The sequence below is a fragment of the Mesoplodon mirus genome, assembly GCF_964341445.2.
Source record: "Mesoplodon mirus genome assembly, chromosome: 3".
Taxonomy (NCBI): domain Eukaryota; kingdom Metazoa; phylum Chordata; class Mammalia; order Artiodactyla; family Ziphiidae; genus Mesoplodon; species Mesoplodon mirus.
Genome location: NC_138978.1, coordinates 4,013,979 through 4,040,549, shown reverse-complemented (window position 1 = coordinate 4,040,549; position 26,571 = coordinate 4,013,979). Strand labels below are relative to the sequence as shown.

General features: G+C 51.5%; 1 protein-coding gene across 3 annotated transcripts in view; it reads left to right on the top strand.

Annotated features, from left to right (window-relative positions):
- Positions 1-26,571, top strand: part of NPHP4 (nephrocystin 4) — a 133,429-nt gene that overhangs the window by 86,377 nt on the left and 20,481 nt on the right. For all 3 annotated transcript variants that reach the window (XM_082612521.1, XM_082612520.1, XM_082612522.1), the window contains exons 13-18: positions 5,990-6,051; positions 7,964-8,071; positions 9,346-9,494; positions 9,651-9,842; positions 10,264-10,451; positions 24,335-24,495. In XM_082612521.1, coding sequence (XP_082468647.1) covers positions 5,990-6,051; positions 7,964-8,071; positions 9,346-9,494; positions 9,651-9,842; positions 10,264-10,451; positions 24,335-24,495 — 860 coding nt within the window. The remainder of the gene's footprint in view (positions 1-5,989; positions 6,052-7,963; positions 8,072-9,345; positions 9,495-9,650; positions 9,843-10,263; positions 10,452-24,334; positions 24,496-26,571) is intronic.

Here is a 26,571-nt window from a genome sequence, read left to right as displayed (position 1 = left end):
TGGAGGTTCAGGGGGTGTGGGGACCCCACAGGGAGGGCTCCCCCACAAGGCCTCTTGCTTTGGGCTCGAGATGACCCTGTCGCCCGCTGAGCCGAGCCTCTTTCTGGGTGACTGGGTGGAGGGTGTTACTCTCCCTTGTGTGGGGCTCACCGAGCCCCAGCGTGACTTCCTAAGGTTCAGAGCTGCCGGGTGCAGAGAACCCTTTGAGTTCTCTACCGGAAGGGTTATTGCTGCGTCCTTGGCAGACAGGAGAGGATGCTTCAGCTGCTGGAGGACTCAGGGACTGAGCTCTGGTGCAGACGTGTGGTAGCCGCGTCATCTGGTTTTCAGCTCCCATTCGGGGACGCGCAGATCTGCGTGGATGGAACCTGGTTCCATCTGGTTTATTTAATTTGGATTTATCACCGCATTCATGTCACATTTACGTGATCACCTTCACCCCGGGTTCCAAGCATTTGAAAACGCTGCCTCCCAAGACCTAATGTAAGAGACTTAAATACCGGCTGATGTTTAACTTACGATGGAAACTTTTCCTGCTTCAATATTTTACCACCTTACACGGTTCCTTTGGAAATCTTAATGATATGCAGCTGTCACTTTAAGTGAGGTGCTCTGGCTTTCTGTTATGAATTATCCTTTTTATTTTTTCTGCAAAATTACCAGGGAGCAAAGGTCCATTCATCGCCCTCCGCAAGGGGGTGTGTGCGGGGCCGCTAGAGGGCCCTCTGTCTCCAGGTTTTGGAACCCGGTGTTTCCCTGACCCATATTTTGCTTTTGAATGTTCTGGTGGCGTCAGAATTTTGGTGTGTCTGCTTAATAGATATAAAAGCAGCCGGGTAGAAGGGGCCATTGAAAATACATAACCCTGGTGTTTCCCAGAGCACACTGAGTTGGATGCTTGACGTGGTTGTGACCTCGTGTGTGGGCGACACGCTCGAGAGCGTCCTCACTGACAGGCAGCTCGCCTGCCCCGACTCGTGTCATCCAGGACATCACGCAGCAGTGGAGAGAGTGAGAGGTGTCAACTGAGCAGGGGTTGGAAGTTAGCGGCCGGGAACCTAACACACCTGAGCAGCATCTGCCGGAGAGCCTGAGTGAGCGGTTCAGAGCCAGGGCTTCCAGGAGGGAGATCACGCTTCTGAGCCTGGTCTCTGAAGGTGACCCTGGCCTGGGGCTCTGGGCACGTCTCATACTTCCTACTCCTCTTGGGCCTGATTCGCCGAGACAGGGCGCCTCTGGATTCCTTCAGCACAAGAGACCCAAACCCACTCCATCGACGAGCACCCTTTACCTCTTCCTAGATTTTGCTCACTTCCTCCATTCCTGTGATCAAAGTCTTCAAGAGAATGACTTTTTAAGCCCAAATAATTAGGAATAACGGCCTTTCAAATGGGTCGGCCTTGTGAATTCTTAGTGTCTGGAGTACCACTGAATGCTGAGTCATCCTTTATTTTCAAGGTCTGACGGGGGGGAAAGCTGTTTTTCACAATCTTTATTTAAATCACAGAAATTGTGTCTTTGGCTGTGACGACCCCTTCCTCCCCCCTGCCCTGGGGCAAGCTGTTGGGCCCCATCCTGGAACATCCCCACAGCCCCGCCTTCCTGGTCCGAGGCCTGGCCCCTCCCTGCCTGGCCCTGAGCTGCCAGGGTTGCTAAGCAACAGCCTCCTCTCCCTTCAGTTAAGCACAGGCAGGTCTGTCTGCAGGGCAGCCTTTTCCACCACGAATCCGAATCTGGCTCATCAGGCCCTGCCGGCTGATTCTCTTTTCCTCTGCCCCCCCTAGAATGCGCAGCTACGTTCAAGCAAAAGCGTTCTCTGGAGGGCAGCTTGCACTGTGGGGTAAAGGGCTTGAATGCTGCCTTTCATGCAGGGCCAGCTCCTGGTTGGTGTTCATGCATGGGGACCCGTCCAGCCTTCCCAGGGAGGACAGTGGAGAGACCTCTGCCCTCTCCAGCCTGGAGGAGGTCACCAAGCCTGCTGCCTGAGCTCTCTCGTGCCTGTGTACTTACTTTCTGTCTTTCTGTGATGCTCGCGCACTCGACTCGTCAGAAGTGCTGTCTGAGAAGTGCTGACCTGAAAAGTAGCCCCTCTTGCCCTGGAGCGTGGAGTGGGCTTCAGGTCCTCGTGGCCTGCACACCTCCCCACTCCCCCGAGGCTGAACGCAGAGAAGCGTGGGATGCAGGTGTGTGACCTGGCAGGATGCAGACAGCCCAGGTTTGAGGCAGATCGCAAGCCCCCTCCTGGCCTTTAGTCAAGTGTAGGGCATTTGGGCTTCTAGAAGCTGAACTGAAGAGTGGACTGAACACTTGAGCTTCTGTCGACAGCGCTTTTCAGCAAGTGGAGGCTGATCGGGGAGCAATAGGGTGTCGGGGAAATTCACCTTCAGACGGGGGCGCAGCGGCCGCAGCTGCAGACGTGTCTGTCTCAAGCACTCGGTGTGGCCCTGTCTGCGTCTGTCTGTGCCGCGGTTGGCTCGGGTGGCATGGCAACCGCTGACTCAGTGCCTTCCGAGGCTGAGGTGTCCCTGAGCTACAGAGAGCGCCTGGCAAAGCCGTTGTCTTAGTCTCTGCGTTCTTCTTTTAACCACCAGGTGATTTACCTGAAGCCAGAGCCCCGCGGCGCCACGGCCAGACGTGGATGTTAGTCCCAGTGGGGTGACAGGAGGGCCCCATCTGGGGAGCCATCAGCATCCCCTGCCGCGGGACCTCATCCTCTGCGACGGGCAACCTGGTGCCATCGGTTCAGCCAGGAGCGTCGTCAGGCTCCAACAGGCACACAAAGACATACCTGATAATGATCAGTAAACTAGAATTTAAGTTATTTTAAATTCCACGGGCAGTACAGGAAAACACGCTTACTCACACGTCTAAAGGGTGGGGCTCCAGCCCCTCACTCTTCCTACCATTCCACGCATTTCAATGAATTTACCTATAGACCTTCATCCACGTGTCATTTTCTTTCTTTTCCTTTAACAGAGGTGGGATTCCCTTACGCGGGTTGCTTGGTAACTTGCTTCCCGCTCTGTAACTTGTCTTGGCAACGTCCCACGTCAGGACCCGCCCGTCGACCTCCCCCTTTTTAATTGCTTCCGGGCTCCACACCCAGATGGACCAGCTTTAATTCAGGGCTTCCATTTTCAGGAACACGTGGGCCATTCTCCTGGTTTGCCGTTTTCAGCGGTGCTGCAGCAGAGGTTCTTGTGCACACGTCCTTGTGCGCGCTGCAGATGTCACCACGCACGCGGCCTTTGCACACACGTGAGGGCCCGCCCCATGGTTTGGTCTTGTCGGCCCCGGCAGCTCGCAGCCTGGTTGTGCTCAGTGGTGGAAGGCAGGCTTCCCAGTCAGACCTCCACACCTCCGTCGTGGCTTTTGGGAGACTTGGAGGAATGACAGTGGACGCCTCTGGAGGACACTGTGTTGTCCGGGCAAGACCGTTAGATTGTGTAGTTTGCGAAGCGACTTAATCAGCGACCGCCACATGGAACATTAGAACAGAAAGGTTTGAAACCAAGTTAGTTTGTGGTTTTGGTGTATTTTCTCACAGCCCGTGCCTCGCTGGGGTGTGTGGGTTTGGGCCCTGGGATCCCCAGCAGGCACTGCTTTCATCTGCTGCAAAGCCTTTTTTGTGCGCTTGGTTGTCTAGGAGGTTAAGATTGTATAAGTCAGGATGTAAAGAATCACCTCAAAAACACCACGCAGTACCCAGCTTAGATGAACTGGGGAAATAACGAGCGTGTGAGGAGTTTAACGGGCTTGGAGGATGTAACGTTCCACAAGGTTCAGATCTTCCTCAACTAGAGGACACGCGGCCCGGCTCCCAAGCGCCAGGCTTCTCCGAGCAGAGGAAAACGGAGCCATTTCCTGCAGGTTTTTCCTCGCTGCCAAAATCAACCCGTGTCGTTTTCAGTCTCCTTTTAGGGTGGGACAAAGGAGAACCCGGCGTGCTGCTCTTCTGTGTCATCTTCTAGACCGTTCCGGGGGGCGGGGTGGTGGTGGTGACGAGTGGCTGCACGGAGCCCTGAGCTGTCTGGGGAGAGGCACGTGGCTTCAGGGACAGTGGGGCCCTGGCAGAATCCTGGTCTGCGTTTTGCTTCTCGCGAGATGACGTCTTTCCTGGGAAGAGAAGCTAACTCCCTCCAAAGGGAGCTCGTTTCAGGAACCGGAGGCTCCCTGGACTAGAGGGCGCCGAGTTCTTTGGAATCACGTTAACTTGGCTTTGAGAAAGGAGCTGGGCTGGCGAGGGGCTGGAGAGCCTGTAGCTCAGCTCAGGGGGGAACCAGCGGAGTTGGGGGCCTCCCTCCATGCCGCCCCCCGCTTTCCCCGCCCCCTATTCCTCATCAGCTAGATCTCTTCTCCTGGGGTGAGCCTGCAGTGCCTTCTCCAGGTGGATTCCGAGGTGGCTGGAAGGGGCTTTGGTGGCATGTCGGCCCCAGGGCACAGCAGGGCCGGCTAGAGGGGTGCTTCCCATGTGCGGTTCCTGCCTGGTGGCTGAAGCTGCACTGTGTTGGGATTCAGGGCTGCCAGGGGAGCCAGGCGTCCTCCCTTCAGACTGCACAGCATCCAGAGTCACGGCCCTCGTGTGCGCTGGCCGGTCGGTAGGTGCTAGGTGCCGCCCACTCCTGCCCCGTGCCATGTGCCCTGGGGCCTGGGGGCCATGGGGTCATGTGACCTGCTCATGGTCACTGCCTGGTCCAGGGCTCAGACGTGGCTGTGCAGGGACTTGGGCAGCAGAGGCCACCGGGGAGGGAGGGAGGGCCAAGTGTGGGCAGTCAGGGCCACACGCGGTGACAGGAGCAGGGCTAGTTACCTGGGGTGGGGGGCACGATTTCTCAGGGCCCAGGACGTCCTGAAGTCCAGCCGGCGGTGGCGTCCACATGCAGCGGCCAGAGTCGGGTCACTGTGAAGGGGACCGAGGTGCATTAGGAAGGCACGGTCCTCAGGGAGACCAGACGTGTCACCTCGGACAGGTGCCCGGTCCCACCTGGGCCTTCGGGGGAGCGGAGGGGGCCCTGTCAGGACGGGCCCCGGTCAGCGGGCAGCCCCACCGTTGACTGGAGGCGGTGATGTTGGCGGCGGACGGCGGAAGAAGCGCGTGTGTGGGGGCTGATGGGGAGGTGATGGGTGGCCCCAGACGCCAGAGCACAGTGCTGAGAGTCTGGGGTTTTCAGGGACTAGAGTGATGCCTGGACTCCGAGACAGGAGTGCAGGGCCTGGGATGGGGGTGGAAGCAGCACAGGCAGACTCCAGCCCGGTCCTGCCCCGGGCCACCGTGCGGTGACCGTGCTCGGCGGGTGGGGGGGACAGCGCCGTGGGGGTGGTTGCTCCCTCCGCAGTCGGGCACCTCAGGCGCTGCAGGAACCAGCCTCGCATCACCCAGGGCAGGGGCGCCCTCGGCCCCTCGCTCCAGGGACCCCGTGGAGGACCGACCTCGACTATTCCCGGTACGAACACGCCCGCACTCACACCCCTAGAGTGAGCGGGCCTCAGGGGACGGGCTGTGAGTGATGGGAGAGCTGGAGCTCCCAGCCGTGCGTGCGTCTGTTTAGAAGTTTCTTATGTAACAGAACAGCAAGTGGGCCCCAGACAGGGAAGCACCGGCCCAGGCAGACATCAGAACCTGGCCCCACGAAGGCAGGGGAGGGTGAGCAGGGGAAAGGGCGGGTGAGCCTTGAGGTGCGTGTACGAGAGCCTCAGGTTTCTGACAGCCTCACATCTCCCTGAGCGCACACGGAGTGAGCCTCGTGAGCAGGGAGAAGGAGGCCGAGGAAGTGGGCAGCGAGCTCGAGCTCCATCCTGCAGGCGGTGACTGGGGACGGCGCCCCGGGTCTGCTCGCCAAGCACTGGGGCTGCCCAGTGGCCGCCGCCCAGCTCCGAGCACCGGTTACCGCCGAGGGGAAATTCGCGCCAGGGCTGCCTGAGCCGGGCTCCGGTGCCCTTGCCCCACCCAGGCTGACGGCCCCTCCTCGGCCCCTGTGCTTCCTCCCAGGCCTGCCAGCACCACCGCCCCGGGGGCTCACCACCCTGCAGGACTCGCCAGTGGGACCAGGGGTAAGTCCAGGCCCGAGAGGCCTGTTTCGGAATTCCACAGTCAAGTATTTAAAGGTTCTGGGTGCGGGAAAGTCCCCTTTGCATCTTTAAGAACAGTTGATGTCCTGTTTACTTGTGTGGGCTGGGAAGTGTCCCCCAGGGGTCGGGGTGCAGGTGTCCTCAGCCGCCCTCCTGCCTGTCTCCGCGGCGGGTCCCTGGTGCCCTGCTCCCGGCGCCGGCTGTGAGGGCCGTGGCTTCTGCTGGTTGTTAATGATCCTCCAGTTGCCCTGGAAGGCCTGTGTCCGCACTCGAGCTGATGCGTTCTCCTGCAATTATGTCTGACGGCTGGGAACCTTTCAGGACTGAATGGCCTTTTTTCCTCTTCTGAGACACAGAGGAGCGCTCTTTGCCGCCTCCTCTCCCGACCCTCTGCTAGGAGAGGGCGCCGGTGAGGCCGTGGCTTCCCCAGGCAGCAGCCGGGCAGGTGCGCCGAGCAGCTGGCGCTGGAGGGGCAGGGCGGCACCGACAGAGGCCAGCACGTCGGCGGGCCTGTCGGAGAGCAGACGTCTCCTCCGGTGCTAGGAGCTGCGGCCGCTGCTCAGGGATCCTGAGCCAGTTGTGGGTCTGCCCGTGGCTCGGGGCTGGCTCCGGCCAGCGTGGTTTTTGAATGAGGTCAGAGTTGGCTTGTCTTCCTAATGACCTTGTCTGCCAACATCACCCTGGACGTTGACTTTCTGGAAAAGTTGAATGATTCGGTATCCAGGGCTGTCCCCAGGATGTGGCTTCAATGTGGACCGTGCAGCTGGGAAACTGGACCAGAAGTGAATGTGGTGTTTGCCCGAAGACACGTGTTTGGGGACAGCCTCCCGGGCCCTGCTGGCCTGTCCCAGCATTTTCCCTCCAACGGTTGGCATGGTGCCCCTAAGTGCTGAGGGGCCACAGGGCAGCACCTCCAGCCCCAGAGGCAGGGGGCGCTCACGGCAGCTTGTGGGCTCTGAAGGGAAGCTGAGCAGACCCTAAATTCTTCTCTGCCCCTAAGATGCTGCCCGGATCCCCCAGTGCCCCTCGCCCATTTCTTCAACACCTCATCATGGGTTGGGTCCTTCTCTGTACCAGCACCAGCCCCCTCCGCCCCACCGGGCCAGCTGTCACTGCTGATGACAGACGTCTCATTTGTTAACGTGTACATCATAAATAGAGACCAGGATTTGAGAGACGGGTCTTCAGTAGAGCGAGGGCCCCCCACCTCTTCACACCGGCCTTTTAGAGCAACGTTCGTTTTCCTCACGTTAGTCACGTTTACCTGACCCTGTGCCGGGTACCTTGCCAAGCCCTTTCTCACAGTAGGCCTGTGATCTAGGTACTGTTAGCACCCCCATTTTACAGGTGAGGAGACTGAGGCAAGACCAGGTTAGTTAGGCGACTTGCCCACATCACGTGGCAGTGAAGTGGTGGAGTGGGGCTTCCAGGGCCCACGTCAGCTGCCATCATGGCCACTGCCTTAACGGGCGGGTGCATGTCGTAGGAACACAGGTGGTTAGAATCAGAAGGGGTCTTGGAGAAGTTCAGTCCAGGGGTGGACGTGAAACCCAGAGAGGTTCAGAGACAAGCCGGCCCTGCAGCCCGAGTGTCAGAGAACCCACCCGGCTTCCCTGGCCATTTCCCCTTCTCCACTTGCTTTTCCTTGTTAATAATATTTTTATTCACATATTACGATGTGGGAGAAACCACAGAATTGCCCCTCTCGGTAGTTAGAAAAGAAGCAATTAGACGTGATGCTGGGTTCCAGGAGATTCCAGACCTCACTGCTCCCTGTGGCCGCATCAGAGTCCTCCCTTCCTTCCCAGGGGCCTGTGCCAGCGGGGGGTGGGAGGGACTTTGTGAAGTTACTGGGGTGCATTTTGTCGTCTTACCCAAGCTTTCTTCCCTTCAGCTGTCGCTTTCCCAGCTGGCGGCTTCCCCACAGTACCCAGCTCAGCACCGCTCGGCCGAAGCCTCCTCAAAGCCACCGGGGAGCCCTATGCTCTCCCTGGCCCCGGGGGTAAGTAGCCTGCCCCTCTTCCCGCCTGCCTCCTTCCAGGGAATGGCTCCGAACTCCTGACTTCTGTGGAAGTCTCTGACTTTGTGAGCTGCCCTGGTCCTTGGTGAGGTGACCGAGACCTTCCTGGGTTCTCTGTGATGCAGGCACTGGGATGGGGGCTGGACATCACCTCCTTCCAGCTTTAAATATTTGCCACCATCCGTCTTGGTGACCAAGGGTATTTGGTCTGGGAGCTTTTCCTGCCACAGGGCTTGATTTAGGCTTTGCTCTACCTGAGAAGACAAAGTAAAAGCGCCCTTAGATCTCTGAACATGAGAGGAAAGGGAAGGTTTTGCTGGAGATGTAAATAGAGGTCAATCCAAGTTGCCAGCTCCCCCTCCAGGACGCTCGCCCTGCGGCTGGAGGAGAGTTTGTGGAGCCCACTGTCCCCAATCCCAGTGGAGCTAATGGGCTAAAATAGGCCTGTTTCCTTCTACTGAACTTGGGGGACTCATGTAGAGTTTGCTGGTTCACCTGCAAACTTCAGTCTTGCCTTGGAAGTCTGTTGAGAAAAAATGTTCCATTTAATTACTTCCTTGAAAACCCTCATGGTGAAATGCCTGATTCTAAAATATACCTGGGCTCGTGTCATTATGAAGAGCCTTCATCTCTTCTGTTACCGGTGCCTGAGGCCCGTGTTCCTTGCCTCTGGTCACGTGGGGCTCCTTCTAAATGAAACGGGAAGCTTGGAAAGCCAGTTGGAGAGAGAAGGTCCCAGACCCCGTCAAGCTCTTCCTTTAGACAGAGGTGGGCGGTGAAAGCCTAGAGCATTCGGTGACATGGGAACAGGGAAGCATTTACACAAGCTCGGGGGCTCCGTCCCACAGTCTCCCTAGCGTTATTGGAGATGGTTTCATCTTTCTGTTCCGTAGACATGGTTTTGATGTTAATTTGCCTTCTCAGGCATCAGATGTCTCCTGTGCTACTGAGCTGTTCAAAAAATTATGATTCCTTCCTCGTTGCTTTTCGACTCACATAAAATACAGGATGCCCAGGTGAATTTGAATTTCAGATAAACAATACTTTCCAGTATAAGTGTGCCCTGGATATTGCGTGGGATATTCTTATACTAAAATTATTCATCGCTTACCTGAAATTCCAGTGCAGCTGAGCCTCCTGTGTTTTCATTTGCAATGTGACAGAGGCAGTTCACCCGTGAGCCCCAAGTCCAAGCATCCTTGGTTACGGGTTGGGATCCTCGTTGGCCTCACCTGGGGCCCCATTGTGTTGGGCAGGAGTTCCCCTTGGAGGGCAGGATCTCCCACCTGGAAGCTGACCTGAGCCAAACGGCCTTGGTCCCGGGCACGTCCACTGCTGAGCAGTTGCAGGAGCTGCCTTTCACACCTGTGCACGCCCCGATCATCGTGGGAGCCTGGACCAGGAGGTGAGGGGCAGGTGTGGGAGGGCCCAGGGCAGGTGCTGTGTGCTCCAGACCCTTCGACCCCCTGAACGGTAGGCTTTCCTGGAGAGCTGGCTTTCCGGGTCCTGCCTCTTGGTTGGCCCTTTCCTGGAGGCTGGCTCAGGAGGCCTTCTGTTCCAGCTCTGGAGGGAAGCCGTCACGAGCCTCCCTAGCGCTGCTGCGGTCAGCCGGCTTTCCCGAGATTCTGGACGCCAGTAAACAACCAGCCGAGGCCGTGGATCCTACAGATCCCGTGAAGTTCAACCCTCAGAAGGAAGAATCAGACTGTCTGCAAAGCAACGAGATAGTGCTACACTTTCTTGCCTTTAGCAGGTAAACTCTTGAATATTTGCTCTGTTGCTCTTTTCCTGGCTTTTGCATTTCTTGCGTTGAGGAAGGACTTCTGTGTGTCTCTGGTGGAATACTACGCAGGTCTTAACGGGACTGCGGAATGCCCTCTGTCTTTATTTTCGTTTGGCTGGGACCCACCCACTACCATTTCCAGATGCTGTAAAACCTGCTTTGACCGACCTCCTGTGGTCCTCAGTTACAGCGTGGACGGAGTGTCGCCCTGTCCTTGGGTACTGGTGTAGCCCCGAGATCTGGGCCCTCCAGCCACGCCTGAAGTGGGGGGATGCCCGGCGGGCTCCCCGAGGTCACAGCCTCTCACCTGCTGTCTCCCTGCGAGTGTGTGACGAAAGCCCGGGTTCTCCCCCCGGACCCTTGGTTAACTCGGAGCTGTCGTTGGATCCAGGGTGTCCCAGGACGACCAGGCAGCGCCGTGGCCACAGACTGTGTATTTCACCTTCCAGTTCTACCGCTTCCCCCCCGAGACGACGCCGCGGCTGCAGCTCGTGGAGCTGGACGAGGCCGGGAAGAGCAGCTCGGCCTCCCTGCCCCACCTCCTCGTGCTGATTCACAAGGACGGCTCCTTTGATGCGGGTGAGCGCTGGGCACCGGAAAACGCGAAATCCAGGGCCAAGCTTTGTCTGCGAATTTTATTATCTAGAAAATGTTGAACAGTGAAAAACTTCACACACGTTCACTGTTTGAGAGAACAGCGCAATAAATCAGTGCCCTTGCCACTCACCTCTGACCGTTATCAGTGACATCCCTGCCCAGGTCTCTCCCCAAACCAGGGCTATTTGATGCAAATTCCAGACGTTATATAATTTCATCTATAGATATTTTCTTTTGTAGATCTAAAAAAGTAGAGTCTTTTTTAAAAAACAGAAACTCAATAATATTACCCCATCTAAAATTAATGCCGACTTCATATTATAACTTAATATCGAGCCAATGTTAACATTTCCCCAGTAACTTCATAAAAATTTTTAATAGTTTGTTCAAATCAGGATCTCAGTAAGGTCTGTACGTTGGGATGGTGTGACTCTCCAGTCTCTTTCTACCTATAGCCGTCCTCACCACCCTGTCTCTGTTTTTTCGCTTTAATTTATTTGTTGAAGTCGCCATGTTGCTGGTCCCCTAGAGCCTCCCAGTGCCTGCACTTTGGTTTTGCGGCCCCAGTGGTGACATCTACGGTGTTCCTCTATCCACTCTTGCCTGTAAATTGGAGTTAGATCTAGATGCGTGAGCAGATGCATGCTTTTGGTTTGGGGCAAGGGGTCTGTATTGCTGGTGGTGTGTCCCCATCTCTGCAGCAGCACGAGGCCTGGGTTGCTTCTTATGCTCCATCAGTGACCATCAGGACTGTTGCTTATGGATTGATCACTTCATTCAAGGCTACGCAGTGGGGATGTTTTACTCCTAGAATACTTCTTCGTTTGTCAGCCAGAATGCTTCCTTAAAACGAAGCTTCTCCTCATCAACTCTTTGGTTGCCTTGAGGTGCAATTCATATAGAGAAGGCAGAATAATGCTTGATGTTCTTCTCTTTTGTTTGCTAATTTTTAAAATAGTGAGACAGTTCCCAGCATCCTTCAAGGGTGGGGCCAATGGCTTTTTTTTCTGATACCATTATCAACTGATGGATTTAAACTGCAGTGGACTGAACATACCAAATATGTTGTTGTTTTTGGTGTCCAGTTGTCCTGTCTTTGGCCAGTCACACGGCTCGTAAGGGACATACCTGGGGTCTGAACCACTGCTGCCTCTTGAGTAGAACAGGTGGAAAAAGACATGTTAAAATATTAAATGAAATTAGTTTAACAACATTAACATCAGACAAAAGTGACAAAAGGCAAAGGCATTGCTGGGGATCAAGAAGCCTATTAAATAATAATTAAGGGAATAATTCACTAGGAAAAAATGATTCTGAATCCGTGAACTTCTAACAACCACAGCTTCCAAAGATAAAGGACAAATTGATGGACTTTATAAGGAGAAACTGACAAACCTACAATCATAGGAGGTTTTGACACACTTTTGTCAGTAAATTGATTGATCAAGCAGAAAAAAATTAATGAGAATATTATAAAATACAGTTTAAAGAGATGATCTTATAGAACCTGTACAACCAATTTAGAGAATATGTGTTATTTTCAAGTATCCTTTGAAACTTATAAAAACTGATTATTCATATATGTGTGTATATATCTTAGGCCACCAAGCAGGTATTGCCATATACCAAGAGACTCTAATCTAATTTTATAGCATTCTTTGACCATAATGCCTCAAGGTCAGAAATCATTCACTGCCCTCCCCCTGGAAGGCTCCAAACTGCTGGCTTTTTTTGAATTTTAAAACGTATTTCTAATTTTTCCCTAGGTAAATGAAGAAATCAATGTAGAAATGGCTGCTTAAAACTGAATGACAAAATAATATTGCATATCAAAACTAATAAGTAAAATGGCCTCAGCCATAAAAAGGAACGAAATTGGGTCATTTGTAGAGACATGGATGGACCTAGAGGCTGTCATACAGGGTGAAGTAAGTCAGAAAGAGAAAAACAAATATCGTATATCAACACATATGTGTGGACTCTAGAAAAATGGTATAGATGATCTTATTTGCAAAGCAGAAATAGAGACACAGACATAGAGAACAAACGTATGGATACCAAGGAGGAAGGGGGGTGTGAGTTGAATTGGGAGATCGGTATTGACATGTATACATTATTGATACTATGTATAAAATAGATAACTAATGAGAACCTACTGTGTAGCACAGGAAACTCTGCTCAATGCTCTGTGGTGACCTAAATGGGAAGGAAATCCGAAAAAGAGGGGATATATGTATACGTATAGCTGATTCACTTTGCTGTACAGTAGAAACTAACTCAACATTGTAAAGCAACTATACTCCAATAAAAATTAACTTAACAAAAAAGCTAATAAGTAAAATGGTAATTACAGGGAAATTTGCAGCTTTAAATGCTTATATTGTTGGTAAAGAAGAAAGTATCTTTTAACATGCTGATCTAATCATTCAGCTCAAGAAGTTTGGTGAAAAAAAACCAGAGCAAACCCAATAAAAGTAGAAGGGAAGAAATTAGAAAATGAGCACAAATGCTTAGAAAACAAAGAAATAGTGGAAAGGGTCAGCCAAATTGTTGGGCGCGAGAAGTCACGGGTGCAGCTCCGTTCCCTTGTCCAAGGTCAGAATCAGTGCGGAGAGTCAGAGCCGTTGTGGGAATGGGGTTCGCCCGAGAGCCCGTGGTGCTCGCCGGGCCCGCATGAGGTGAGCGGCAGGCAGAGGTCGGGCTGGGCAGCCACCGTCCACCTTGAACCTGGGGCAGAGCTGCCGCCCCCCGCCCCCCTGTGGAGCCCGGCCTCCTCTCTTCCTGTGGACAAATCTGAAAAGAAGAGACGGGGAAGGGGTGAGAAGCTTGGGTTCTGCTGCTTCCCCCAAACCCACCAGCCGATGAGCTGCCCTTGCCCTGGGAGGAGGGTGTGCTGGGCAGAGGGCGGCACGGGCTGTCCCTCTGCATGGAGGTGGGGCTGGGGACGATGTGTTCCTGCAACCTTCCTGCGTTTTGTTCTCTCAGCTCACGTAACTGGTGAGTTTATGGCCAGCGGGGCTGTGGCCCTCCTTGGGGGAGGGGACCAGTCACCACTGGGGAGGTTTCCCAGCCTTCCTGGGACCACTGCTCCCAAGCCCACCACCTTTCCTTTGCCAGTCCCCTCAGGACGAGCAGTGGATAGTTTAGCCTATGTCCCCAGAAGGCTCTGAAATGGATCAGAATAATGCATGGATTTCAGGGCCCCTCTGCACCCATTGCTGACCTTTCATTCCCTATTCTGTTTCCCGTGCTAAATGCTATCCAGTCACTTGATGGACCAGTCACTTGATCGAGTGGAGCTCATCGGAGGTTCTGCAATGAGGTTAAATGATAGTGTTAATTCAATAAAAAAGGCCAACAACCACTTAGAGATGCTCCTGATTTGACTGTAAACCCCTTTCCATTATGAATTGCCCAGAGAGAAATTAGTCCAAAAATTAAATTTCCCTGCAAGTGGAAGTCCAAAGAAATTAAACTCCAGAATCAAATGTTCTTGTCTTGGTGAATTAAAATTCAAAGTCCACAAAGGCTTTGCAGTTTCTTACACAGCTGAGTCTTGGCCAAAGACGCCTCTGACTGAGCAGATCTGGGCTTCCTTTGGCAGCCCAGACTTGGGGGTTCTCTCCGGATGGACCGGGTTCCTCAAGACCTCAGAAGGTTGAGCTGGCTCAGCACTGAGTCTTTCATGGGCCTCACTTAAGACGTTTTCTTTTGTTGTTGAAATATAACATGCATACAACAAAGTGCACCATTCCATGAATTTTTTTAAATAAATGTATTTATTTATTTTTGGCTGCACTGGGTCTTCGCTGCTGCGCGTGGGCTTTCTTTTTAGTTGCAGCAAGTTGGGGCTACTCTTTGTTGTGGTGCATGGACTTCTCATTGCGGTGGCTTCTCCTGTTGTGGAGCACGGGCTCTAGGTGTGTAGGCTTCAGTAGTTGTGGCACATGGGCTCAGTAGTTGTGGTGCACGGGCTCAATAGTTGTGGCTTGTGGGCTCAGTAATTGTGGCTCACGGGCTCTAGAGTGCAGGCTCAGTAGTTGTGGCTCATGGGCTCAGTTGTGGCTTGTGGCTCAGTAGTTGTGGCTTGCGGACTCAGTAGTTGTGGCTCACGGGCTCTAGAGCGTGGCCTCAGTAGTTGTGGCACGTGGGCTCAGTAGTTGTGGCTTGTGGGCTCAGTAATTGTGGCACATGGGTTCAGTAGTTGTGGCACACAGGCTCAGTAATTGTGGCTCGTGGGCTCAGTAGTTGTGGCTTACGGGCTGAGTAGTTGTGGCTCACGGCCTGTAGGGCAGGGGCTCAGTAGTTGTGGTGCACAAGCTCAGTAGTTGTGGCTCACGGGCTCATTAGTTGTGGTGCATGGGCTTAGCTGCTCCATGGCATGGGGGATCTTCCCAGACCAGGGCTTGAACCCATGTCCCCTGCATTGGCAGGTGGATTCTCAACCACTGCGCCCCTAGGGAAGCCCCGTGAATTTTTAAGGATGGTTAGACCTTATTTGTTAGAGCAGTTCTAGATTTACAGAGAAACTGAGCCGATAGCCCAGAGCCCCGTCTACTCCTGCCCCCCACCCCGTCTCCTCCGTTAGCAACTTCTTACCTTCACGGTGAGCCGATATTGGTACAGTGTTATTAACTGAAGCTCAGAGTTTACATTAAGGTTTACTCTCCCCACGTACATTATATGGACCTTGACAAATGTGTAACATCGTATATCCACTGTTACAGTATCACCCAGAGTAATTTCGCTGCCCTAAAAATCCCCTGTGCTCCACCCTGCCAGCTGCTGACCTTTTTACTGTCTCCGTAGTTTTGCCTTTGCCAAGATGTCATATAGTTGAAATTATATAGGGTATGCTTTTCAGATGGCTTCTTTCGCTGAGTAATATGCATTTAAGGTTCCTCCGTGGCTTTGCGTGGCTCGATAGCACATTTATTTTTGGCACCGAATGGTACTCTGGATGTACCTCAGCTTATTTATCCATTCACCTGCCAAAGGGCATCTTGGTTGCTTCCAGTTTGTTGTTCGGGATTTTGTGTGGACATACATTTTCAACTAATTTGGGTAAATACCTAGGAGCCCAATTGCTGGATCGTGTAGTAAAAGTAGGTTAAGTTTTGAGAGAAACGGCCCATCTGTCTTCCAAAGTGGCTGCACCATCTTGCACTCCCATCAGCAGTGAATGAGAGTTCCTGCTGCTCCACCTTCTTGCCAGCATTTGATGCTGTCTGTGTCCTGGATTTGGGCCATCCAAGTAGGTGTGTAGTGGTAGCTCATTGTTTTCATTTACAGTTCCCTAATGACAGTTGATGTAGTGTGTCTTTCCATCTGCTTACTTATTATCTGTATATCTTCTTTGGTGAGATGTCTGTTCGGATCTTTAGCCCATTTTTAAATTGGATTGTTTGTTTTCATATTTGTTGTGTTTTAAGAGTTCTTTGTATATTTTGGGTACAAATCCTTTATCATATATGTGTTTTGCAACTGTTTTCTCCCAGCTTGTGGCTTATCGTTTTCATTCTCTTAATGGTGTCTTTCTCAGAGCAGAGGTTATAAATTTTAATGACATCCAGCTTATCAATTATTTCTTTTATGAATCGTGCTTTTGGTGTCGTAGCTAAAAAGTCATCACCAAATCTGAAAGGTCACCTAGCTTTTTTCCTATGTTATCTTCTAGGAGTTTGATAGTTTTGCATTTTACATTACAAAAATTAACATTTTAAGTTAATTTTTGTAAAAGGTGTAATTTTTACAAAGTGAACACATCTGTGTAACTACCACCCAATTTGGATGGGGCTGTAGAACATTACACAGCAACCCCCCACCCCAGTTTTTGACCTCCCCCAAGGGTAACTGCTCTTCTGAATTCTATCACTCTGCATCAGTTTTACCTGTTTTTTGAACTTAAACGGATCATATTATCCATACCATTTTGAATCTAACTTCTTTCACTCAACCTCACGTCTGGGAGATTCCTCCATGTTGCTGTATGTAGCAGTAGTTTGTCCGTGATCTTGGCTGTATAGAAACCCGTTGTCCGAATATTCCACCATGTTTACCCATTCTGCTGGTCACAGGGCTTTGAATCATTTCCAGGTTTTGGCTCTTTTGAATAATGCTGCTCTGAACATATTTAAAACATTGTAAAATGATCAGCCCAACAAGTCTAGGTAGCATCCATCATTGAGCATAATTATAAAATTCTGTTTTTCTTGTGACGAGAACTTTTACGATCTACTCTCTTAGCACCTTTCAAATACGCAACATGGTGTTATGAACTCATCACCGTGCTGTGCATCACATCCTCCGTGACTTACTTATTTTATAACTGGATGTTTGTACCTTTTGGCCCCCTTCACCCATTTTGCCCACCCCCTGCCCCACCTCTTGCAACTACCAGTCTGCTTTCTGTATTTAACGAGCCTGATTCTTTTTATAAAGATTTCACGTATAAGTGAAATCATATGGTATTTGTCTTTCTCTGACCCATCCATGTCGTCACAGATGTCAAGATTACCGTCTTTTTAATGGCTGAGTAATTTTTTTTTTTTTTTTTTCGGTATGCGGGCCTCTCACTGTTGTGGCCTCTCCCGTTGTGGAGCACAGGCTCCGGACGCGCAGGCTCAGCGGCCATGGCTCACGGGCCCAGCCGCTCCACGGCACGTGGGATCTTCCCGGACCGGGGCACGAACCCGTGTCCCCTGCATCGGCAGGCTGACTCTCAACCACTGCGCCACCAGGGAAGCCCCTGAGTAATGTTTTGTATATATACATACTGCATTTTCTTTATCTGTTCATCCATAGGTGGACACTTAGGTAGCTTCCACATCTTGGCTATTATAAATAATGCTGCAATGAACATGGCAGGGGCGGGGTGCAGATTTCTTTTCGAGTTAGCATTTTTGTTTTCTTTGGTTAAATACCCAGGAGTGGGATTGCTGGACCATGTGGTAACCCTATTTTTAAGTGTTTTGAGGAACCTCCAAAAAAGGTTTGGAGGAGGCTTTCATAGTGGCTGCACCACTTTACATTCCCAGCAACAGTGGACGAGGATTCCCTTTTCTCCACGCCATCACCAGTACCGGCTCTCTCTTGCCTTTTTAATAAGATGCGATCACTCTTTTGGGGCGTGTGTGTGTGTGTGCATCTGCGTTGGTCTGTGCCTGGGACTGAAGTTGCTGGGTCCCTGGGCAGCACAGGTCTAGCTTTGGTGCGTTCCTTCTCCAGTGCTGTGCCAGCTTACACACCCACTGGAGTAGACGGAAAGTCTGAACTGCCTGTGTCCTTGCTGATTGTGTAATGTGTGTGGCTTTGTTTGTTTCTTTCACGTGACCTCCTGGTGGGCATGTACCGGCATCTCCTGGCTGACCGATGACCTTCCACACTCTGTGGCCTTCGGCAGATCCTCTTTTGAAGGCTTTGCCCATTTTTTATTGTGTTGTCTGTTTTTCAGTTTGTAGGTGTTACGCATATATCCTGATCCCAGTCCTTCTTCAGATGTTATAAATATCTCCTCCCACTCTGTGCCTTGCCTTTGTCTCTGTTAATGGTATCTTTTGGTTAACAGTAGTTTTCCATGAAAATTACTTCCAATTTATCTGTCTTTTCCTTAATGGGCAGATTTCCTAAGCTACACACAAAATGAGTTTGTCTCCACAAAGTCTTGAAGATATCCTCCTATGTTACCTTCTAGAAGCCTTTTTCCCCTTTTTATATTCAGATCTAGAATTCATCTGGAATTGATTTTGTGTATCCTGTGAGGTAGGGACTGAGGTTTGTGACCTTCATAAAGAATGCAGAGAATAAATAGGACATAGAAGATTTTAAAAGCATTGGCTCCACACCCACCAAGCTTATGAAGTGAGTCATTTCTCAGCCTGGAATGCTTATTTTAAGCAAAATGTTGTTCCCAGAATCCAAAGTTTGGTTTTGCCAAAGATGATAGCAGCGACTCAGGGGGGCATGAGGGCGGAGAGAAAAAGCCCTGGTCTCAGCTCTGCCACACGATTGCTCTTTTCTGGTGGGTGGACCCACTTATGGAAAGTGGCAGTTGAGACGTTGTTGTCTTCTGGCAAAGTCTGGACGTTTACAGTCTTGGCAGCCCTGAGCACCAGTTCTCGTGGAGGGTCACCGCTTCCCCTCCAGGTCTGCATCCTGGTGCCCAGAGTCCATGATGTGGCTCCCACACGCCCTTGTGGGCAGCCCTCAGCAGGCTCATGCCAAACGGCTGCCACATCTGGTCCAGCGGGAGAAACCGCAGCTTCTGGAACCTGCGGCCCGTGGGCCTGGTGGCTGCCTCTGCCACACTAGTCACTGTTCTACATTGTGAGTAGAATTTCTTTTGTTTCCCCTTTTTCTTCAAGAGCGGGATGTGCCTCTGGACTCCCCTCACTGACTACTGTCCCCCACTCCTTTCAGGAAGCTTCCCCCAAGTTTGTGGCCGTTTCATCTGCTTGTGTTGGTCCCCGTCCTTCTACACCACACGCACGGGGCCGCCTTTCCTTGTTATTTCCCTTGCTTTCTTGCCTGTTTTTTTCTAACATGTTGTTTTTCTAACAGGCGTCTCTTAGTGTTTTTGTCTAGCGGGGTCTTCCCTAGTGTGAGAGCTGTAGTCTGGGTCAGCCAAGAGCATCCATTGTCCTAAAGAACTCTCGTCCATCTTCCCGGCCCTGAGTTATCCCAGCCAAGGGGGCATCTCCCACCAGACCAGCGTCTAGGTCTGGACCCTCTAGTACAGCCTTGATCGCCTCTTCCTTACTGGATCTTGTCTTTCCTGTGCCTTCTCCAGGTGCCCTAATTCCGTGTCCCCAGCTACAGAAGTTGTGTTGGTGCATTTGGGAATACCTGCTTCATCTCTTTGTTCATCTTTCCCCCCACCTCAGAATCATTTGAATGTAAAATGCAGGCATGGTGACACTTTACCTCTAAATATAGCAGCACACATTACTTAAAAATAAGGACATCTGGGACTTCCCTGGTGGCGCAGTGGTTGAGAATCCGCCTGCCAATGCAGGGGACATGGGTCCGAGCCCTGGCCCGGGGAGATCCCACATGCCGCAGAGCCACTAAGCCCGTGTGCCACAACTACTGAGCCTGCGCTCTAGAGCCCCCAAGCCACAACTACTGAAGCCTGTGCACCTAGAGCCCGTGCTCTGCAACAAGAGAAGCCACCGCGATGAGAAGCCCGCGTACTGCAACAAAGAGTAGCCCCCGCTCACCGCAACTAGAGAAAAGCCTGTGCGCGGCAATAAGAACCCAACGCGGCCAAAAATAAAATATAAATAAACAAATTTATAAAAAAATAAGGACGTCCTTTTCTATACACACAATTCTGTTATCATACTTACGATTATAAGAATTTCATAGTCAAGTTTTCCCATTTCCCCTCATATGTCCATTATCGCTGTGTTTTGCTCTGACATCCAGTCCAGGCCCATGTATTATCCGTAATCATGGGTTCAGTCTCTTTTCATTGAGCCTTGTCCCCTGCATTCTTTGTCCAGTGTTGGTGCCTGTTTGAAGAGACTGAGCGAGTTGTAGAATGTCCCACGTTCCGTGTGTCTGATTGTTTCCTCACCTGGTTGTCTACCTCGTTCACCTTCAGTAGTTCTCGTCCACTGGGGGAAGGGCTGAGGGCTCAGTCTCATCCTGGATTTGGTGTGAACTCTTCATTGTTGAGGCCACGTGCTGCCTGTGCATCCCATCGGAGGCGCCGAGGTCAGGCCGTGTCACCGTGCGGGTGCCCCGTGTGAGCACTTGGTAGGGGCACCTGCCCCAGGTGTCTCCAGTGGGAAGAGGTAGGCGCTTCCCCCTTTGCACTTGGAAGACTTCTTGGGGCTGTTCTTGGGCTTCGTGTGAATATCCGACCCCTACAGCCCTTCACCTACTGTCCTAACATCCTTGGCTGTGCTTTGCCTGGATCAGCTATTTAAATGGAGCTTTCAAAATGGTAATTCTTCTAATGCTATCATTTGGTCTCCCTTTATGAGCCGGCATTCTTCTATAAAAAGAGACTTTCTCTCATCAACCAGGAGTGAACTACATATATGTTCTCCAAAAAAGGCAGAACAAATGTTAAATACTTTCCCTTTAATTTCTAATTTTCAGAGCCAGAACTTACTGTAAGAGTTACTCTAACAGTGACAGTTCAGGCTTTGCATATCCTAGCTCTTTGTTTCGTCTTTGGCCAGCTGTAGCCCTTCGGGTTGGCCTGAGTCTGTTGACATGCTCTGGTTGGACTTTGGGCAGGTCCTCCCTTTCTGGAGCAAAGGTGTCCAGGCTCGCCTTGTGCTTTTTCTGCCTCAGATCCGGTCACCCGTTTCTCCTGGGAGCCTGGCCCCCCCACTGGGAGTGCTTTCTAAAGATCACGATCCGGGCACTTTTGATCGGGGTCTCAACTGCTTCTAGGCCTTTCCCTGGGCAGAGCTGGGGCATGTATATTAAAACATGAGTTCACCTTGATATTTCTAATTTAAATTTAGAGCTTTTTCCCTAAAATATTTTATTTGTATCCCTTTCCTCTTACACCGAAAATCGTGTTTCCTGATAATATATTTACTTATTTACTTTCCCTTATAATTTACACAATGTATTTTCAAAATTATACCGCTGGTTTGAATTCTAACGATACATGGCTGACAAAAGTTCAGATTTCTTTGTGTTCTTCTGGTCTTGGGCTGTGTCCCACCGAGGATGTAGAGTGAGTGAGTGTGGCCCAAAGCCCTTGTGTTCCTTCCTTTCTCTATGGAGTTATGTTGCCTATTTGATGTTCAATCGAATTTGTTGGTTTCAGTTTGTTTTCAGTTTCATATTTGCTTTCTCTCCTTTTTGATTGGAATACTTACGTGGCCCCAAACATAAAACCGTAGTTGAATGAGCACTCAAGGCTCCCTTCGACCCTCACCCCTCTAGACAGTCCCCACCTGCTCACCGGCCTGGGGGTGACCAGGTTTCTAGTTTCTGGCTTAAGCAAATATTTACGTTTTTATTTTTATTTTTTTCTTATTCAGTAGGTGGCATACCAAATACACTTTTTCACTGTGCTATTTTCAGTTAACTTTCCATCCTGAGTTCCACTCCATGTGGAAACCGTCTGCATTGTTTTTACAGCTACATCGTCCTACACTGGGTGCACGTTCTGTGGTTTATTTAACCATCATCCTACTGATGGAGGTTTGGGTCTTTCCAGGGTTCTGCTATTTCAGATAATGCAGCAATGAGTAACCTTGTGTTTCTCATGTTTTCTGTGTATGGAGGTATGTTTTAGGGCAGATTGCTGGCAGTGGGATTATAGGATAAATGGCTTCAGTGGTGTTGATAGACAGCACCACCTCCTCTCTGTTAGCCTGAGATCTTTTGGTTGTTACATTCTGATTGATGTGAGATAGATCTTAGTGAAGTTCTAATGTGCATTTCTCTTGTAATGAGTGAAGTTGAGCATCTTTTGTCTTTGTCTGCAAACTTCTATTCATATCTTTTTCCATTTCTCTATCAGATTTTTCATCTATTTTGTCTTCTGTTTTGGGAACTGTATTAGGAAGATTAGCTGTTGCCTGTGATATACATTGCAAATATGCTTCCTATTTTGTCATTTGTCTTTTTGCTTTGCTTATGATGTGTTTTGCTATGTAAAGGTGTTACTTTCGTGTAGTCTAATTGTCAGTCTTTTATTGCTTCTAGATTCTTGAGTCATAGATGCAAAGGCTTTCTCCTCCCCTAGCTCAGCAAGAGATTCATGCATGGTTTCTTCTAGGATTTACAGGTTTCATTTTTTACATTTAGATTTCTGATCTCTATGTAGTTCATCCTGCTGTGTGATGGCAGATATGGATCAGTTTTATCTTTTTCCAAATGTCTATCCAGTTGACCCAGTACTATTTATTAAAACATTTGTCTTTTTCCCCAGTGACTTGAGAGCCACCCTTATCATATAGCAAACTCTTTTTTATTACTTGGGTGTAATTCTGGATTTTCTTGCTTCTTCCATTAGACTAGAGGTTGGCAAACAGATTTCTGTTAAGAGCCAGATCATAAATATTTTAGACTTTCTGGGTTCACATATGATCTCTGTGTAATCATTTTCTTTTTCTTTTTTTTTTTTTTTGCGGTACGCGGTCCTCTCACTGCTGTGGCCTCTCCCATTGCGGAGCACAGGCTCCGGACGCGCAGGCTCAGCGGCCATGGCTCATGGGCCCAGCCGCTCCGCGGCATGTGGGATCTTCGCACACCAGGGCATGAACCCGTGTTCCCTGCATTGGCAGGCGGACTCTCAACCACTGCGCCACCAGGGAAGCCCCCCCTCCCATGGTCTTCGTGCTGCTGGTCCCTGCCCCTCCATCCTGGAGGGTGCTTCTGTCAGCGCTCCAGCTGTGGTGGGAGCCAGGGCCCCCCCGGTCCTTGCTCCATATCCCCTGGGCCCACCGGGGCCCCTCCCCCTGCGCTCCTCCTCAGCACCCCGAGCTGGGTCCCGTCCTGACCTGCTTCACTGCTCCCGCAGACCGCACTGTCCTGGCCTTGAGGACAGCGGAGAGGGCGCTGTATGAGCACCCACGGGGCGAGGGCCTCAGCCTGACCGGGGCCGCTTGGGCTGCCGAGCAAACATCCGCCTTCCTCCCTGGGGTTAGTGTTCTGCTCAGTGGGGCCACGTAAATACTGTTATGTTATTGACGGAAAGGGCAGAAATGTTGTTCTCAGTGTGTTTCCCCTGCGTTGCTGTCCCTGCACTTTAACTAATGGTGACTTCAATGACATCTTTGCCAATTTAGGATGAATGGTGATGCCACTTCGCAAAGGAGAAGGTGAGGGCCGCAGTCCAGCTCCTGTCTCGTGGTGATCAGCCTGGCACCAGGAGCGACCTTGGAGAGGCCTATGCTTCTGTGGGGCTCCTGGGTGTGTTGGGGGCGGGAGGCATCGGGGTGGCCTAAGCACTGTGTGCTGAGCTCCGTCTCAGTTTGAGCTCTCTATATGCCTGTGTGTGAATACCCCGGTTTCTAAAAAATTTTATTGGAGTGGAGTTGATTTACAATGTTGTGTTAATTGTTGCTGTACGGCAAAGTGATTCAGTTATACATATATACATTCTTTTTCATACTCTTTTCCATTACAGTTTGTCACAGGGTACTGACTATGGTTCCCTGTGCTATACACTAGGACCTTGTTGTTTATCCATTCTATATATCATAGATTGCACCTGCTGACCCCAAACTCCCACTCCGTCCCTCTCCCACCCTTCTCCCCCTTGACAACCACAAAGTCTGTTCTCTGTGTCTGTGAGTCTGTTTCTGTTTTGAAGATAAGTTCATTGGTGTCATATTTTAGATTCCACATATGAGTGTTAATATATGATATTTGTCTTTCTCTGACTTACTTCACTTCGTATGATCATCTCTAGGTCCATCCATGTTGCTGCAAATAGTATTATTCATTCTCTTTTTATGGCTGAGTAGTATTCCACTGTGTATATGTACCACATCTTCTTTATCTGGTGACCACCCGGTTTTGACAGAAGATGTAGACGGCATTTCTCCCTAAATCCTGTGCGCCCCGAGTCATACTCCGTGGCCGGCCCTGTCGGGGCATCTGTCCTTATCCAGCATAGACTGTTTCACTAGGACTTGGTAAAAAACGTCAGCCTTATTTGGGGAGGAGCTTATTGTATACACTGGAAAGAAATGTTGTCTTCTGAACACCACTCTTCATGTTGTTAATTTGGATATTTTATGATGTTTTGATCAATGTATTTATTAAGCTGTAACTCTGACAGAAGCAGAAATGAGTCATCATGACCAGAGCAGAAACTCCTCCAAGTGTAAAGATGATAAATGATTCCAATTACTTCTGGGTGCATCTGGGGCCTCTTTGCACAGGGTCTCCGGGCTTTCAGCTGAAGTACCTGGTGGACCCTGGATTCCTGAGACCCGGGGAGCAGCGCTGGTTCGCCCGCTACCTGGCCATGCAGACCCTGCAGATCGACATCTGGGACGGAGACTCCCTGCTTCTTGTCGGATCCGCCGCCGTTCAGATGAAGGTAGCGTTTCCCCGCAGTCCTTTCTGTGAGGTCTGTCGCCCGGCAGTGTGGGCCATCACCCAGCGCTGGGCATTGTCCAGGGGCCTGGCTTCTTGGTTCACAAATTCAAAACACTGCCGAGTCCTCTCCTTCCCCGAAAGGAGAGGATGCTCGCAGAGTCTAAACTCGATCATGCTAGGTTACATCCGCCCAGTCATCAGTTCCTCCTGTGAACCGACCCACCAGGTGACATCACCTCTGCTTCCTTGACGGTGAGGATGGATGTTCCCTGGGAGCAGCTCGGGGTCGGCCTTGTTCCCCAGGAGCCTGGCCGGCCCATCAGAGGTGCGCCCTCAGGGCGGAGGACAGGATGCATGAACGATGGGGTGGGAAAAGTTTCCTGATGCCTGTTCTCAGTTCCATGAATGGTGCTTCTCTCATTCTAACTAGAATCAGAAGCTAATTCGTTTTCTAACTGTGCTTCCCATTCTCCGCATATTCTAAAGCTGAAGTCCATGCATTAATTCAATTTTCTTCCCAGGGTTTCTCCCCAAACCTTCCCTTTCGTGCGACCAGGACCCCAGAGGGTCAACGTAGGGTCACATGGCGGCCTCTGGGCCAGGCACTGGGCCACATCCACTTGCCGACATGCTGTCCCGAGAGTTTTCCTCCCTGCCTTGAGGTGGATGGGGGAGAGGATACGGCACCATCGCTGCAGCTCTGGAATCTCTCTGACCTTCATTCACTTTTCCTTCATCCCACACAGCTATTTCCCTCTGGACTCCAGCCACGGGCCCCCTTGGTTTCCCTTCCTGAGCCTTGCACGGCTGGTCACTGAGGCCTGCAGATCTGGTCCCATCCCCCCTTGCCCCTCAGCACCCCGGCCCGCCAGGATCTCGTGGCTCCTGTACCGCAGTGGCCCCAGCTCCGTGCTCCCCATCCTCTGGGCGCCGCCTGCTCCTCCGTCCCTCCCTCCCTCTGGCGGCTGACCCGGGCTGTAACTGTCCCATCCACCGGGGCTTAGGGCCCTTCCCTGAGGGGCTGAGGCCCTCAGGACAGTGGAAGGAGCCGGTGGGGGGGGGGCAATGTGCAAAGAGTTATGGGGCGAGGTCACAGCTGGTGAGGACTCAGCAGGTGTCGGCTGATGTCCTCATTCCTCAGGCCCCCCAAGGTCATCATGGATATTGCCAGTCTGTCTCCTACACTGGCCAGTGATGTCATGGAGGGTGGGAATGGGATGGCCACTGACCCCTCCCCAGCACAGTCCTAGGCCACCGTGGGTAGGGCATGGCTGAGAATGGATGAATAGAAGGAGGGAGGGAGGGGTGAGGTGAAAGGCAGGAGGGGCGGGGCGGGGTGAGGCTAGGGGAGAGAGGGGCGGGGCGGGGCGAGGGGAGGGAGGGGCGGGGCGAGGCGAGGGGAGGGGAGCGAGTGAAGCGAATGGAGGGGTTATTCGATCTCATCCTCCACGAAGAGCCCCTTCAACACGTGCTGTCAGGTTTACTGACACAGAATTGGTTTAAATAAAATGGAATTTTACTTTCTAAAAATAAGCAAGTCTTGGGCTTCCCTGGTGGCGCAGTGGTTGAGAGTCCGCCTGCTGATGCAGGGGACACGGGTTCGTGCCCCGGTCCGGAAAGATCCCACATGCCGCGGAGCAGCTGGGCCCGTGAGCCATGGCCGCTGAGCCTGTGCGTCCGGAGCCTGTGCTCCGCAACGGGAGAGGCCACAACAGTGAGAGGCCTGCGTACTGCAAAACAAACAAACAAACAAAAAAAGCAAGTCTTCACTTTAACATCTATGTAGAAAAGATGGAAAATTTGTGTAAGTCCAGGTCCTGAGCTGTCAAGGTGCTTACGTGGCCTCCTGTGGATATTTCCTGCGTTTCCAGACGCATCACAGCTCGTCACACTGTCCCCCGTTGTTGGACATTTAAGCGCCTTGCCCTGGTGGAAACACTGCAGGGAACATCTTTGAGTCGCGTTGGCTCACCCCTCCAGCTCATTTCCTGAGCGATGACAGCACCAGCATCGTTGGGGTCTCGTGGTGGTCGCTGCCGGTGCCTGGTTGCCCCCCCGCTCTGCTGCGGTGTCCTCA